This window comes from Phaseolus vulgaris, chromosome 9 (assembly GCF_000499845.2).
Source record: "Phaseolus vulgaris cultivar G19833 chromosome 9, P. vulgaris v2.0, whole genome shotgun sequence".
Lineage (NCBI taxonomy): Eukaryota > Viridiplantae > Streptophyta > Magnoliopsida > Fabales > Fabaceae > Phaseolus > Phaseolus vulgaris.
Genome location: NC_023751.2, coordinates 3611563 through 3626039, shown reverse-complemented (window position 1 = coordinate 3626039; position 14477 = coordinate 3611563). Strand labels below are relative to the sequence as shown.

At 37.1% G+C, this 14477-nt stretch overlaps 1 protein-coding gene across 2 annotated transcripts; it reads left to right on the top strand.

Annotated features, from left to right (window-relative positions):
- The first annotated feature begins 1112 nt into the window (after positions 1–1112).
- Positions 1113–6117, top strand: LOC137822993 (la-related protein 1C-like). 2 transcript variants are annotated; one of them, XM_068628057.1, is made up of 6 exons: positions 1113–2227; positions 2438–3011; positions 3088–3232; positions 3325–3415; positions 5150–5221; positions 5459–6117. In XM_068628057.1, the coding sequence occupies exons 1-6, from the start codon at positions 1853–1855 to the stop codon at positions 5495–5497; spliced, it is 1296 nt and encodes a 431-aa protein (XP_068484158.1). In that variant the 5' UTR covers positions 1113–1852; the 3' UTR covers positions 5498–6117. The 2 variants fall into 2 exon arrangements, with proteins under 2 accessions (XP_068484158.1, XP_068484159.1); XM_068628058.1 differs by lacking the exon at positions 5459–6117 and adding an exon at positions 5347–5400 and having other exon boundaries at positions 1440–2227.
- The last annotated feature ends 8360 nt before the right edge of the window (positions 6118–14477 follow it).

The window sequence follows — 14477 nt, the reverse complement described above, 5'->3', positions numbered from 1 at the left end:
TCAATCTGTTTTAGTGGAGTTACGTTCTAGAACAACAAGAGATAAAACAGATTCTTGAAGATACAGGCAGAGTTAGAGCTTGTCACCCAAGTCAATAGGCAAGAAAGTCAATCGATAAAAACATTAATTTATAATTTTATTTATAATTTTTAGGTTTAGATTGTAATTTTATTTTGCATAAACATTATCGTAATTTGATATTAAAATGATAAAGAGTAATAGAGTAAATTATAAATAATTAATTATATATATATACAAATGTTTCCTTGCAAATTTGTTCTCAACTTTAAAAAAAGTTTAAAACTTAAAAACGTTTTCAATTTCCTTGATTCTTTTACCTTTTCTTTTGGTTACCGTGCTTTCTTCATACACACTAAAAGTCTTCATTTCTTTGCTTGGAAACAAACTAGGCGTAAGTTTCTCCTCTAATTTTTTTTTATGTTTAAGATGTAAGCTCAAAACACTTAAAAAAAGCAAGCATAAATCACTTAGAAGACAACATTATTAAAATATTGAAAAGAATGTTTTGTAAACAATATTTTAAAAAGTATCCGTCTTAAAACCATTAAAATACTATAATTGTGAAAATAATTATAGGAGTTATCAATTTTATATATTAATAATGTTCTTAAAAATAATTTCACACACTTGAGTAAATGAGTATTATTATGATACACTAAGATCTTAATTTGTCTATCATTTTCAATCTTTTAGGTCTTCTTAGCTTCTCGATTATGATAATCATACATATGCCAAAGTTAGCTTCTTATACTGTTTTACTTATTTAGGCCAATATCTTCAATAGGCTCGCGATAATGATTCATATAAAAGTTTAATCTTTAATTAGTTTCTATAATCAGAACTTATTTCTAACATTATTTTGTTCACCTCTGAAATTAGTAAAATGAAGTGTTGTGTTTTGACAACATACGGAAAGATAAAAAAGATTGACTTCTATAGATCGAAAGGCTAAAAGTCCGACTGATTAAATATAAGCCAAGAGATCGTCTGGTTCACTAGGCCCAGACTCATATCCAAATGTGACCTTCAATTTTTGTTTGCACATATACCGACTGGTTGGTCGATAAGCTGATAACCCTACTGATTCAAATAACAAAGTTCACAACACATTGCATCTAAAATAAAAAGAAATTTAGTGTGATTTTTTAATTTAATATAAAATATGCTCTTTCTTCCTTGTAATTTTTTTAGAATGTTCGTTCTAATAAAATCAATATTAGAAGGCAAAATAATTTTTACCCAACACTTTTTCTAAAATCGGGTGTGTAAAAAAAGTGAAATATATAAACTCACAGAAGAGTGAGAGAGAAAACGAAACTGAATTTACAATTTAGTACAAAAGAATGAATAGAGTTTTACTACCTACGAGAGGGTAATACAGTAAACAAATACTTAATACTACCTATTAATTTAAAAATAAATGACATAAGGGAATTAGGTTTCGTAACAGCTGGGCAAGCTGCTGCTGCTGCTACACTCCGTTTCCACCGAGTTGTAAAACAGAGAAGAAGAGGAGAGACGGAAGAAATCGCAGGTGCGCGCCGCCGAGAGCCAAAACGAAAACGGACGCACAACGTAAGACTGAAGAGAAGATCCTGCTATCTGGAATTTTATCAGGGCTTCCGTGTTCCACAATCACAAACCCTAACTCATTCTTTCTTTTTAATCTCATTTTCTCGGTTCTTTAATTTATTTTTTTGATCGAATTTTCGTCGATAACCTTCACTGATTTGTTGATTTATCCGTGGATTTATTTATCTACGTTTATGTTTATACACTGATCATTCATCTGTCTATCTACCTCTCTGTGAAACTGCAACCCTAATCGGCAATGGTTACTACCACCGTTGATTCATCCTCTAATCATCACTCACCTTCTGGTGCTGCCGATACCTATAACTTCCCGCGAAAAAACCTGCCATCTCCGTGGGCCCAGGTCGTTCGCGGTGCCGACTCTGAACCTAACCATCAATCACCGCCTTCTTCTTCCTCTTCCTCTTCCCTCGATTCTGTTCATTCTAACGGTCCTGCTTCTGATGCCGTTGATACCGCCGTGAAACCTGTGTGGAAGAGACCGTCTAATGATGCCACGGAAATCGGGCCTGTAATGGGCGCAATATCTTGGCCCGCTTTATCCGAGTCCACCAAGCCCACTCCTAAATCGACATCTGACTCCATCGATGATGAATCACTCACCCATCCTAAGGTTCGGTTTCTGTATCAAAACCTAGTTCTTTGTTTGGTTTATACTCTTCAGGTTCTATTAATTTGACGGAAGAAACAAATTTAATTATTGATATTGCTAGTTTTAGGGTTCATATTGTGGGAATGTAGTTTCTAGGTTGTAGGCATTGTAACCAATTTATGTTTTTTTAGGAAGGACGCGTGTTTACTGAAAATAGTTGTCTCTTTTCAGGGTCTTGTTGTTTCAGACTCTCCTCAGAAACAAGCTTCTGCTAATGTGAAACCTAGTCCTGCAATAAACTATGGTATGGGTAATAGACAGAGGTCAATGAAGCGTGGAGGGGCAAATGGTAATAATGTTGGCTCTGGTCCTGTTCAGAACAACTTCTCTGGCGCTTCCCCTCATCTTCCTCCACCGCCACCCTTTCCCGTGCTTCAGATTCCTCCTAGTACATTTGCACATGGGATACCTGGGGTTCCAGTTCCTTCTCCTAGAGAACCTTACAGAAACAAAAACTGGGAAACGAGGCCTCCGCTCGGAGGGTTTATGCCGCCAATGAATGAGAATCGAAGTCCCTCTCGCCGGGGAAATGCTGGACATCATCCACGTGGAGATGGATCCTATCACAGCAGTTATGGCAACAGGCGCGATCAGGATCGTGGAGGATATGCAAATACTAGAGATAGTCATGTAAATCATCAGAGGATGCCTCCAAGGGGATTAATGAGGCCTCCGCCGCCTAATCCTGCTTCATTTATGGGGCCTCAACCTATGCGACCCTTCGCAAACCCTCCTGGGTTTCCTGGTCAGTTTTTCCTTCTTTTATTTTGATTATATCAGTACAACAAAACGAATCTGATGCACCATCTCTTCCTTTATAGAATTCTATTATTTCCCAACACTACAATTTGAACCCTTTGGGGGCATGCCGTTTTTAACACATGCACCTCCTCCTGCAATGTTCTTCCCGGTTGCGGAAACCCCTCTCACCAATACAATAGTCAACCAAATTGATTATTACTTTAGGTAATTTATTCTGTTCTTCGTTATTTACTATCTTGTTTCCCAACAAGTCCTGGCTGTTGAATTTTATATTCATTGCTGATTTTTTTATGCAGTGATGCTAATTTAGTGAGGGATGAGTATTTAAGGTCCAACATGGATGAACAGGGATGGGTTCCTATTACTTTGATTGCAAGCTTCCCACGTGTAAGTTAATTTTTCTTGATCAAGTAACATTTCAACATATTTTTCTGCTAACTCTTAGTACGTGATACAATGTATAATATATATATATATATATATATATATATATATATATATATATATATATATATATATATATATATATATATGCATAAACTACCGTTTCATATGTTAAACTTATGTATAGTGGTGATTTTTTATGATCTTGATAATATGTTTCAACGATTTTAGGCACATACTAATAATCTATTTGTTGTGGATTTACTTAATAGATTGTTATTTACCCATAAGGAATTTTTGGCTTTCATGGCTGTTGGTAATGTTTGTTACCTTACAATAAGTAGGTTTGGCAGTTGAAATTGAAGATAAAATATAACAGAATAATAAAGATGAAAAAATGGATCTACATGCCGCTTATAAGAAAATATTCTGTTTTTTTCATGTCCAAATTGGCTAGCTTTTTGTTCGGGTAAATTTGGCTTTCATACTATGCTGCTCTTTAATACCTTGTTGACTATGCTCTAAGCTCTACATCTCATAAGTGAAGATTCACCTTCCTGGGAGTTTTTCATAATAATCACCGTTGTCAGTGCACCCTGTTAGCTTGAAATCATACTGAACATGCACAGTTCATCTCTATAAATGATGGAAAGGAACTGTTCATGAATGGTTTGGATTTCATAAAGCTCTGAATATTGTTTTAAAATATGTTTATTTATAAATAGTTTATTTAGTTATTATTAGTAGTGTCACAATTTTATTGTTCTTTTCCTGAAATTTTTGTTGTCAGCATATACAATGCTATGTAGATGACAGTGCGTGGAAGTTAGATGTTATTAATGTAGCTTTGGAACTTCGTACTTTGTGTTTGTATATTGTTGACCAAAATAAGTTATTGTCTCATTTTCCTGTGCAGTATATTAGCTAATTGAAAAGCCTGCATTTATCTTTCAACTGTCATTTGGTTCTTTGGTTGAACAGATGTTGGGTGGGGCATAATTGTAGTTGTTTGATTTGATTGAGTGGGATAATTTTGTGATTCAGAGCTATATTGTATGAGATTCAATTGAGAAAAAAATTAGATTATGATTACAGTGGGATGAACATTGTCTGGCAGTTTCCTTTCTAAACTGAATCTCATCTGGAAGCATATAGTCGTTGCTCTTTTGCGTTGTTTACAATACTGATGGAAGTGAAAATGTACCTTTTCTTACTGGCATAGATTTGATGCAGTAGAACTGAAAAATGCTTTGTCCATCTAGGCGTACAAGTATGCTTGCATAAATTTCGTCATCTAATTAACAGCTGTGTGCTTGAATGGTTTGTTGGAATACTATTTACTCATTTATGTCCTTAAGCCAACCTCCACTACCTGCCCCGTTGGTCTTTGTGTCATTTATGCCCTTATTTACTCGTTTAGTAGCTTTTCACTAATGGTAAATTATAATATTAATCTATCGTTTGATTCGAAGTTTCAATGGATTAGATGAAGTCTACAGTTCAATTCAAAAGCCAATTAAAGAGAGGGAGAGTTATCTTTGTTTATTCTTATAACTCATGTCAATGTATGCGTGCGCACACAAACATAGATAAAGAGAGAGTAGCTTTGGTGAACTTTCACGGATTTTCTACTGTTAAGATTCATCTATATGTTTTGGAGTGATTGCATTAAGCTTTCATGAATGATAGGTATCCTAAGTTTGTTTTTGCTCTAAATAGATATTATCTTTTGTGCAGGTTAGAAGTTTGACAAGCAACATTAAGTTGATACTGGAATCACTGAGAGCTTCCACTGTCGTCGAAGTGCAGGTGAGTTCTGATTTTATTGTATGGTGTCACTCCTTCAGCTTTCACTGAAAACACTTTCTACGCATCTCATTTCTGTTCATTGCCATATTAGCATTTGTTATATCTGCCCTTCAAATTTGATTTAGGGTGACAAGTTGAGGAGGGTTAGTGAATGGACCAAATGACTTATCTTAATTAAAGCTTTTATTCAATTTGTTATCTTTTTAATGTTATTTTTGCCCTTCAAATTTGCTTTAGGGTGACAAGTTGAGGAGGCGTAGTGAGTGGACCAAGTGACTTACCTCTACTAAACTTCGAGCCAACTCTGGTTCAATGTCCCCCGAGCAGATTAAGTACTAATAACCTAGCATGTAATTTTGAAAAGATTACAGTAGATTGATGAAGCTACTACAGATAAAGTTAATGTTGAGCCTACCGCAAATGATGATGATGATGCAGGAGATTTCTCTACTCAGTTCAAAGTCCCAAATGGCGATGCTACTGTGAGCAACAATTAAAAACTCAACTAAGTTTATCTACTCCATCCCAAAATACTGGGCCAATTCTAGTTTCTGGCCCCGTGTGACCCTTCAATTTGAAAGGGTTTTTTTTTTTTAAGGGGATGATAGGAAGTTTGATTTCTTTTCTACAGTGACGGGTCAGCAGGTGAATGAAATAGGGAAAGAAATATGAATTCTTTGGAATTATTAGTATTATTATTATAGTCTAAAAGAAAAGGAAAAAAAAAAAAGTTAATGAGACAAGAAATCAAGAATTTTGATGGAGGTAACTTTAAGGATTTATTTTTTTATTTCGGGTTGTACAATTTTATGTTTGTTGCGGCTGAATTATTCTTTATTTTCTGGTGGTATATGTGGGTAAAGGATTTTGAATGAATTGAACTGAGTTGACTTGAACTGGTGCTATTTCTGTCATGTTTGTTCCGTCTCTTTCACATATGCTCGCCCAAATAGGTGACGAATTTTTTATACTTTGCTCGTTCACATATTATTATTAGGTGAATTGCTATCTTTTTTTTTAGTTTCTCCTGAACTTTGATGTAAGAATTTAATAGAGAAATTGAACTTTATGTTTTGATTACGTTGATGTTTTATTTTTTTATTAAATAATACTTGCATCTTTTATCTATATGAAAATTATTTTACAAACTAAACCTTAAAATAAAATAATCACAACTTGAAGAATCTTCTGCAATTAAAAAAACTGATGATTTAGTAATTATGTTATATATATATATGTATATATATATATATAATGATTATATATATATATATATATATATATATATATATATAATGATACAGAATTATGCTGTTATTTAATACTAACCTGTCCTCTAACAATATAAAAGTAATATTTTATAATAATATTTGTACCGTCGGATCCTTCAAGGAAGAAAAGTCAACAGGTCGACCGCTCGTGACGTCGTCCTAAAGTAAGACGTCCCCAAGTAAGACATCGTCCAAGCAAAGACATCGCCTAAAGTAAGACATCGCCCAAGCAAAGACATCGCCCTAAAGTAAGACATCGCCCAAGCAAAGACATCGCCCAAGTAAGACATCGCCCAAGAAAGACATCGGGCCTCGACAGTTCAGAACAGTAGCAAGGAGAAGAGAAAGGTGGCTTCAAGGAGAAGAGAAAGGTGGCTTCAAGGCCATAAGTTCTAGTACCAGTAGGGGGTAAACCTGATTCGTGAAGTATCCACGCCACTGCTGGGAGACCCTGAGACAGATACGACCCATGAGAAGGCCATGACCAGGGGAGAACCACGTGCATGATACGAGAGAAAGGTAGATACACCCCCAGGGCGAGTGACTGAATTGGCACCCAAAAAGTCAACCCACGTGACAGAAGCACTTCGTAGAAAAGAGGGCTCACACGATGGAATAACCCTAAGATGGGTGGCGGCGTTGTGGGACCCTCTGCACAGAATAACGATCAAGTCAGAGGGGCACGTATTGCCACGTGCTCGTTAAAGGTTTCAGGGAAAGTTTGCCAAGGTACGCGTTAAGTAAGTTAAGATTCGTATATTCCAAGGAATGTTTTTATACGCTTTCAATGCACTTTAATGCGCTTTAATGATGAGAGGTGTATAAAAAAGGACCTTGGGAGCATTTGAAAGGGGGAGAGTTTTAACCTAATTGATGGAGGAGGGCCAAGCACACCTACCCAAGCAAGCCAAGGAGAGCGTCTAGACCAAGACCAAGACCAAGGTGAGCGTCTAGGACGTGAAGGTGAGCGTCTAGGACGTGAAGGTGAGCGTCTAAGACGTGAAGGAGGGAGGCTACCCTTGGAGCTAGACCGTCTAGGTCCCCTTACAAGATCAATGGCCAAACATATTCAAACACAAGCAAATGAGGCCACGGATGGAAGAGAGAAGGCTTTGTATATGTTTGCATAAAGGCCCATTGGGGGTACTTAGTAGATAGGATAGTGTAGGAAGCATTTTGGATGGAAACCTTCTAGAAACTAGGGTTGTGTATGGCCGGTCATTGCACCCTAGAATTTAGATTTAATTTTGGTTTTCTTTTCCTTGTAATGTAGCTTATCATTTACGTCCCAAATTAGCCTATAAATAGGAAGGCTAACTCATTGTATTTGATAAGTTTAATTGAGTAAGGTTATGCTGCCATTTTTGTGCACAAGCTTTACTTCTCCTAGAAATCTAGGCTCTAAACTTCAATCCTTTCACCTTCTCCCTTGAGCTGACCGAACCACTCAAACACCATACTCATCATGCACCTACAAGGCCAACACAACTCCTAGGAGGGTCTTGATCATCTCACCCATTGCTTCCGCACCTTATTTTCTACTTTGATTCAAGAAGAACACATGAAAATGCCATTATTTGGTATCATGAGCTTTTGGTTCTTCAAGATGAGTAGCTTGGTCTTTTAATTTCAGTTCTTCTTTATTTCATCTTTGTCATTTCAATTCCTTACTTGTCTTGCTGTTTTTTATATTTTAAATTGTTCTTGGTGTGCTTATGGAAGATCCAACCAAAGCACAATTGTTCAATTGATCTTGAACAAATTCTGTGCAGCTTGTGATAGGATTCCTTACACCATTGTGTGGCTGTTTTTCTTTTAGGAAATTGAGTCCTTATTGCTTTCTTATAATTGCTCCATTTTATGCTTTGAGTCTTTATTTTCTGAATCTATAAATGTTGTGTCAAGTCATGTGAATCCATATTTGTCAACAATTTTTAGTAGTCCTATTATTGGCTTGATTGTTTCTTGCTTTTGGGTCTCTTTATATTGCTTTAATCTGCTGTTATTTTGATCCTTTGGTGCTTTTTTATTTTTAGTTTGAGTTCATAATTGTGTCTTAGTTCTTACACAATTTCCATTCTTACATTTCCATTGTGTTAATTTTGGTTATCTTGCTGTTTTCTTCCAGTTTTCCAGATTTCCCCTGTATCATCTCTCTGTTCTGGGCTGTTTTGTTTAAAAAAATATTTCCACCCATTAGGAAAATTCTGATTTTCTGGAAAATGCAATTTTAAAGTGTTATAGAAAAGACAAAAAAAGAATGAGGTCAAAAGAAGCAACAGAAAAAAAATGATAAATCTTACAAAATCAGAGTGCAAATCTTGAGCGCTCCAGCTGGCCTAACTGCACACCAAATTTGCAAAAATTATTAAAAAAAAATGGTGCATGCGTTTTAGGTGATTCCAAAGCCAAAATTTAGATAAGATCCTGAATTTTCTTGCATCCAAATTTCAGAAACAAATTTTACAATTACAGCTCAGCATAAATCGGGGAACAAACACGTTTTCTGGCCCACAACATTTTCCAGTGGTGCTGTTTTTTTTATTTGGTCATCTAATCTAGTGTTTTTCTTTAGGAATTCCTTTTGTGTGCCAACTTTTATTGAGTACCTTTAATTGTTTGCTTTAATTTCTTGAATCTCTTTCTAAGTTGTCATATTATAAATCCTTTTGGTGGTACTGTTTTCTTTCAATTAAATTTGTTTCTTGCTTTTGTTCCTTGACCTCTCTTTTTGGGTGCTGGAATTTAATTCTCTCGTGGTGCTTATGTGCATGGAAATTGACTTGGTTTAAGGTTAAGCCCTTGTGAATAGGTGCTGGAAATTGGAGAATTAAAGCCAACTTTCTAAGGAGGAGTCAAAGCTAAGGCGAAACAAGCTTCTTGAAACAAACACTACAAACACCTAGAAGATCAACAATCAAGACAACAAAGAAAGTGCACTAACCAAAAAGAGGAACAACAAAGGGGGTTTTCTTATCTCCTTTACAACTTGGTTTATTGTTAATTACCTCTTTTAAATTACGTTTTAGACGGTGAGTGTGTCATCAAGGGCTCAAAGTGTCCAAGAAGCCTCACCTAGGGCCGAATAGCATAGTAATTTTGCTTAGTAATTTGTTGCTTGTTTGAACTTGTTTTTCTTTTGTTTCGGTAGAAACGTTTTGCATGCTTAGTATTGTTTAATTTTGTGCTATACCGACTAGCTTTGCTGCATATTTAGTTTACATAGTTTTCTTGCTTTTTGATTTCTCAACTTTTTGTGTTCTAAGTGTATTACTAAGAGAAAATTTTGTGTGAAATCATTGGAGGAAAGTTTTTGGCAAGGAAAAGGCTTGGTACTTAAGTAGTCCATTGTGACTCACCTCCCTTACCTGGAAAACTCCCTTCTCTAACTTTCCTAAACTTTCTCCAAGTAAAACACCTATATACACAAAGTTTTAGCCATGTCTTCTTCTTCTCACTCTCCAAAGTCTATAGAAAGTGAAGTAAAATCTTTGAAAACTCTTTTAAAAGAAGTATCCCAAGCGGTACAATTGATATCTTTTAGACAATTGGAGAATGAGAACAAAATCAATGAGTTGGCTAAAGCTCAAGAAGAGAAGTCACAAAAATCACAAAAATAAAAAAAACTCATGCATTCCATTCTCAAAGTATTGAGTCTCTAGGGGAGGGAAGCCGTAGAATCAATGATTATTACCAACCACCCCCTAGAAGAACTAGGCAAAGGGAACAAGAGGTGCCAAGGGAAACAAGAGTAGACTTACCTCATTTTCATGGAAAGGAAAATGTAGAAGTATATCTAGATTGGGAGATGAAGGTAGAGCAACTTTTTGCTTGCCATAGGATAAGTGAGGAACGAAAAGTACCCTTAGCCACCCTTAGTTTCCAAGGGAATGCCATGTATTGGTGGACCTCTCTTGAAAGAGATAGACGTCTTCATAGGGAACCTTCCATTACATATTGGAATGATCTTAGGGGAGCCCTAAGACGTCGACATATACCCTCTTACTACCATAGGGAGTTGATGGACAAGCTCCAAAGACTCCAACAAAGAAATATGAGCGTAGAGGGGTATAGACAAAAGATGGAGCTCTATATGATGAGAGCCTCTATTAGAGAGGAAGAGGAAACCACCATAGCTAGGTTCCTTAGTGGCCTATCACTTGAGATAAGAGATAGAGTAGAGCTCTTACCTTATCAAGACTTGAATGATTTGGTTCAACTTTGCATAAAAGTTGAGCAACAAAACTTGCGCAAAACCTCAAGTCAAAAGGTGAGCCCCTATTCTAGCTTTTATCCCAAGAAAGAGTTTAGAAGGGAGGGTAGTACATCCAAGGAAAAACCAAAAGAGCCTACCAAGCCCTTCACCAAAGAAACCTCAACCCCACCCATCCGAGCTAGAGATGTCAAGTGTTTTAAGTGCTATGGTAGGGGGCATGTGCAAGCACAATGTCCAAACCAAAGGACTTTGTTTTTAAAAGGTGTAGACGAGTACACTAGTGGCGAGGATGAGCCTTTTGAGAAAGAGGAAGGGGGAGAGGATGAGAGGGTAGCTCCACTAGAGGGAGAATTGCTTATGATTAGGAGAACCCTCAACAATCACCCTAGCACATCCATGGAAACACAAAGGGAGAACATCTTTCATACAAGATGCAATGTTTTAGAAAATATATGTTCCCTCATTGTGGATAGTGGATCTAGTTGTAATTGTTGTAGTGCTAGGATGGTTGAAAAGCTTAAGCTACAAGTAGTTCCTCACCCAAAACCTTACAAACTTCAATGGCTTAACGAAAATGGGGAACTACATGTAGACAAGCAAGTGGAAATCAAGTTTTCCATAGGGAACTACAAAGACAAAGTTTTATGTGATGTAGTGCCTATGGAAGCTTGCCATATCTTATTAGGGAGACCATGGCAATTTGATAAGAAAACCTTGCATGATGGTCTCACTAACGAGATTTCCTTCACCCATAAGTATAAAAAGTTTGTACTTAGTCCTTTACCACATTCTCAAGTGGTGAAAGACCAAATACAAATGAAACAAAAGAGGGATGAGGAAAACAAAAAAAAAAAGAGAGCTAGAAAAAGAGAAAATCCTTAGGGATAGAAAGGCGTGGGAGAAGAGTGTTCCTTCCCACAAGGTTGGTCAACAAGAAAAACCTCTTGAAAATGTTTTTGAAAACTTGCTTCTTGTTGAACAACCAAGCCTTATCTTTTGTAAAGGAGCACTTACATGCACTGCCACAAGTAGTGAACTCATGGTTTTACCTCCTCAAGTAGAAAACCTTTTGAGTGAATTTGAAGATCTATTCTCCCAAGAAGGACCCATTGGGCTTCCTCCTCTTAGGGGGATAGAACATCAAATTGACTTTATACCGGGGGCAAGCCTACCAAATAGGCCTGCTTATAGAACCAACCCCGAGGAAACAAAGGAGATAGAATCACAAGTTCAAGACTTGTTGGAGAAGGGTTGGGTTCAAAAGAGTCTAAGCCCTTGTGCTGTACCTGTCTTGTTGGTGTCAAAAAAAGATGGAAAATGGCGTATGTGTTGTGATTGTAGAGCAATCAACAACATCACCATCAAGTATAGGCATCCAATCCCGAGGCTTGATGATATGCTTGATGAATTGCATGGGTCAACTCTATTCTCCAAGATTGACCTTAAAAGTGGATATCACCAAATTCGAATCAAGGAGGGTGATGAGTGGAAAACCGCTTTTAAGACCAAATTTGGATTATACGAGTGGTTGGTGATGCCCTTTGGGCTTACTAATGCTCCAAGCACATTCATGAGGCTTATGAATCACACCTTGAGGGATTGTATAGGTAAATATGTAGTAGTTTACTTTGATGATATCTTAGTCTATAGTAAAAGCCTAGAAGACCATCTAAGTCACCTTAGGGAAGTTCTTCTAGTTCTTAGGAAAAATAGTCTTTTTGCCAATAGGGATAAGTGTACCTTTTGTGTAGATAGTGTAGTTTTCTTAGGTTTCATAGTTAACAAAAAGGGGGTGCATGTAGATCCCGAGAAAATCAAAGCCATCCGCGAGTGGCCAACTCCACAAAATGTAAGTGATGTAAGAAGTTTTCATGGGTTAGCTAGCTTCTATAGAAGGTTTGTACCTAATTTTTCTAGTCTAGCTTCTCCTTTGAATGAACTTGTGAAAAAAGATGTTGCATTTTGTTGGAATGAAAAGCATGAGCAAGCCTTTCAAAGGCTCAAAGCTCAACTCACCAATGCACCCATTCTATCTCTTCCAAATTTTTCCAAAACTTTTGAGATAGAGTGTGATGCATCGGGGGTAGGCATAGGTGCGGTTTTGTTGCAAGGTGGACACCCCATTGCTTATTTTAGTGAAAAACTCCATGGTGCCACCCTCAACTACCCCAGCTATGACAAAGAGCTCTATGCTCTTGTGCGAGCCCTAAAGACTTGGGAACACTACCTTGTGTCCAAAGAATTTGTTATCCATAGTGATCACGAGTCTTTAAAATATTTAAAGGGCCAACACAAGCTCAACAAGAGACATGCTAAATGGATGGAATTTCTTGAACAATTTCCTTATGTAATCAAATACAAGAAAGGGAGCACCAATATAGTGGCCGATGCTCTTTCAAGACGGCACACACTCTTTTCAAAACTAGGTGCCCAAATTCTTGGATTTGACCACATAAGAGAGCTTTACCAAGAAGACCAAGAACTTTCATCCATCTATGCTCAATGTCTACATAGAGCACAAGGAGGTTACTATGTGTCCGAGGGATATCTTTTTAAAGAAGGAAAACTTTGCATTCCCCAAGGAACACATAGAAAACTCCTTGTCAAAGAATCACATGAAGGGGGACTCATGGGCCATTTTGGAGTTGATAAGACTCTAGATCTTTTAAAAGCAAAATTTTGTTGGCCACACATGAGGAAAGATGTCCAACGACATTGTTCTAGATGTATCTCATGTTTAAAAGCAAAGTCTAGAACAATGCCGCATGGACTCTACACCCCTTTGCCGATTGCAAATGCTCCTTGGGAAGACATTAGCATGGATTTCATTTTAGGACTTCCTAGGACTGCAAGAGGCCATGACTCTATTTTTGTGGTAGTGGACCGTTTTAGCAAAATGTCCCACTTTATTCCATGCCACAAAGTAGATGATGCTCAAAATATTTCTAAACTCTTCTTTAGAGAAGTGGTGAGACTCCATGGTATCCCTAGAAGTATAGTGTCCGATAGAGATCCCAAGTTTATAAGCCACTTTTGGAAAACTCTTTGGGGTAAACTTGGAACAAGACTACAATTTTCAACTTCTTGTCATCCTCAAACGGATGGTCAAACCGAAGTAGTCAATAGATCTCTTGGAACTATGCTTAGGGCTATCATGAAGGGAAGCCACAAATCTTGGGATGAGTACCTTCCCCACATTGAATTTGCTTACAATAGAGTAGTTCACAAAACTACTAATACTTCTCATTTTGAGGTCGTATATGGTTTTAATCCTCTCACGCCTGTGGATTTAATACCCCTTCCTAATCCACAAGATTTTGTGCATAAGGAAGGAGTAATCAAAGCTGATTTTGTCAAGAAAATGCATGAGAAGATTAAAATCCAAATACAACAACAAAATGAGAAGTACACAAAATACAACAACAAAGGGAAGAGAGAAATAATTTTTGAGGAAGGAGACTTAGTTTGGCTTCATCTTCGAAAAGATAGATTTCCAAATCAAAGGAAGTCCAAACTAAGTCCCCGAGGTGATGGACCTTTCCAAGTTCTCAAGCGCGTCAACAACAATGCATATAAGTTGGACCTACCTCGTGAATATGGAGTACATGACACTTTTAATGTAATTGATCTTTCTCCATTTGTAGGTACCAATGACGATGACGAGCTGGATTTGAGGACAAATCCTTTCCAAGGGGGAGGGGATGATGGAGGAGGGCCAAGCACACCTACCCAAGCAAGCCAAGGAGAGCGTCTAGACCAAGACCAAGAC

Bases quoted from the DNA above. Each gene is read 5' to 3' on its own strand.
- LOC137822993 (XM_068628057.1), top strand. From the start codon at position 1,853: ATGGTTACTACCACCGTTGATTCATCCTCTAATCATCACTCACCTTCT. The intron at 2,228-2,437 runs GTTCGGTTTCTG...GTCTCTTTTCAG, and splicing joins AATCACTCACCCATCCTAAG to GGTCTTGTTGTTTCAGACTC. The intron at 3,233-3,324 runs GTAATTTATTCT...TTTTTTATGCAG, and splicing joins CAAATTGATTATTACTTTAG to TGATGCTAATTTAGTGAGGG.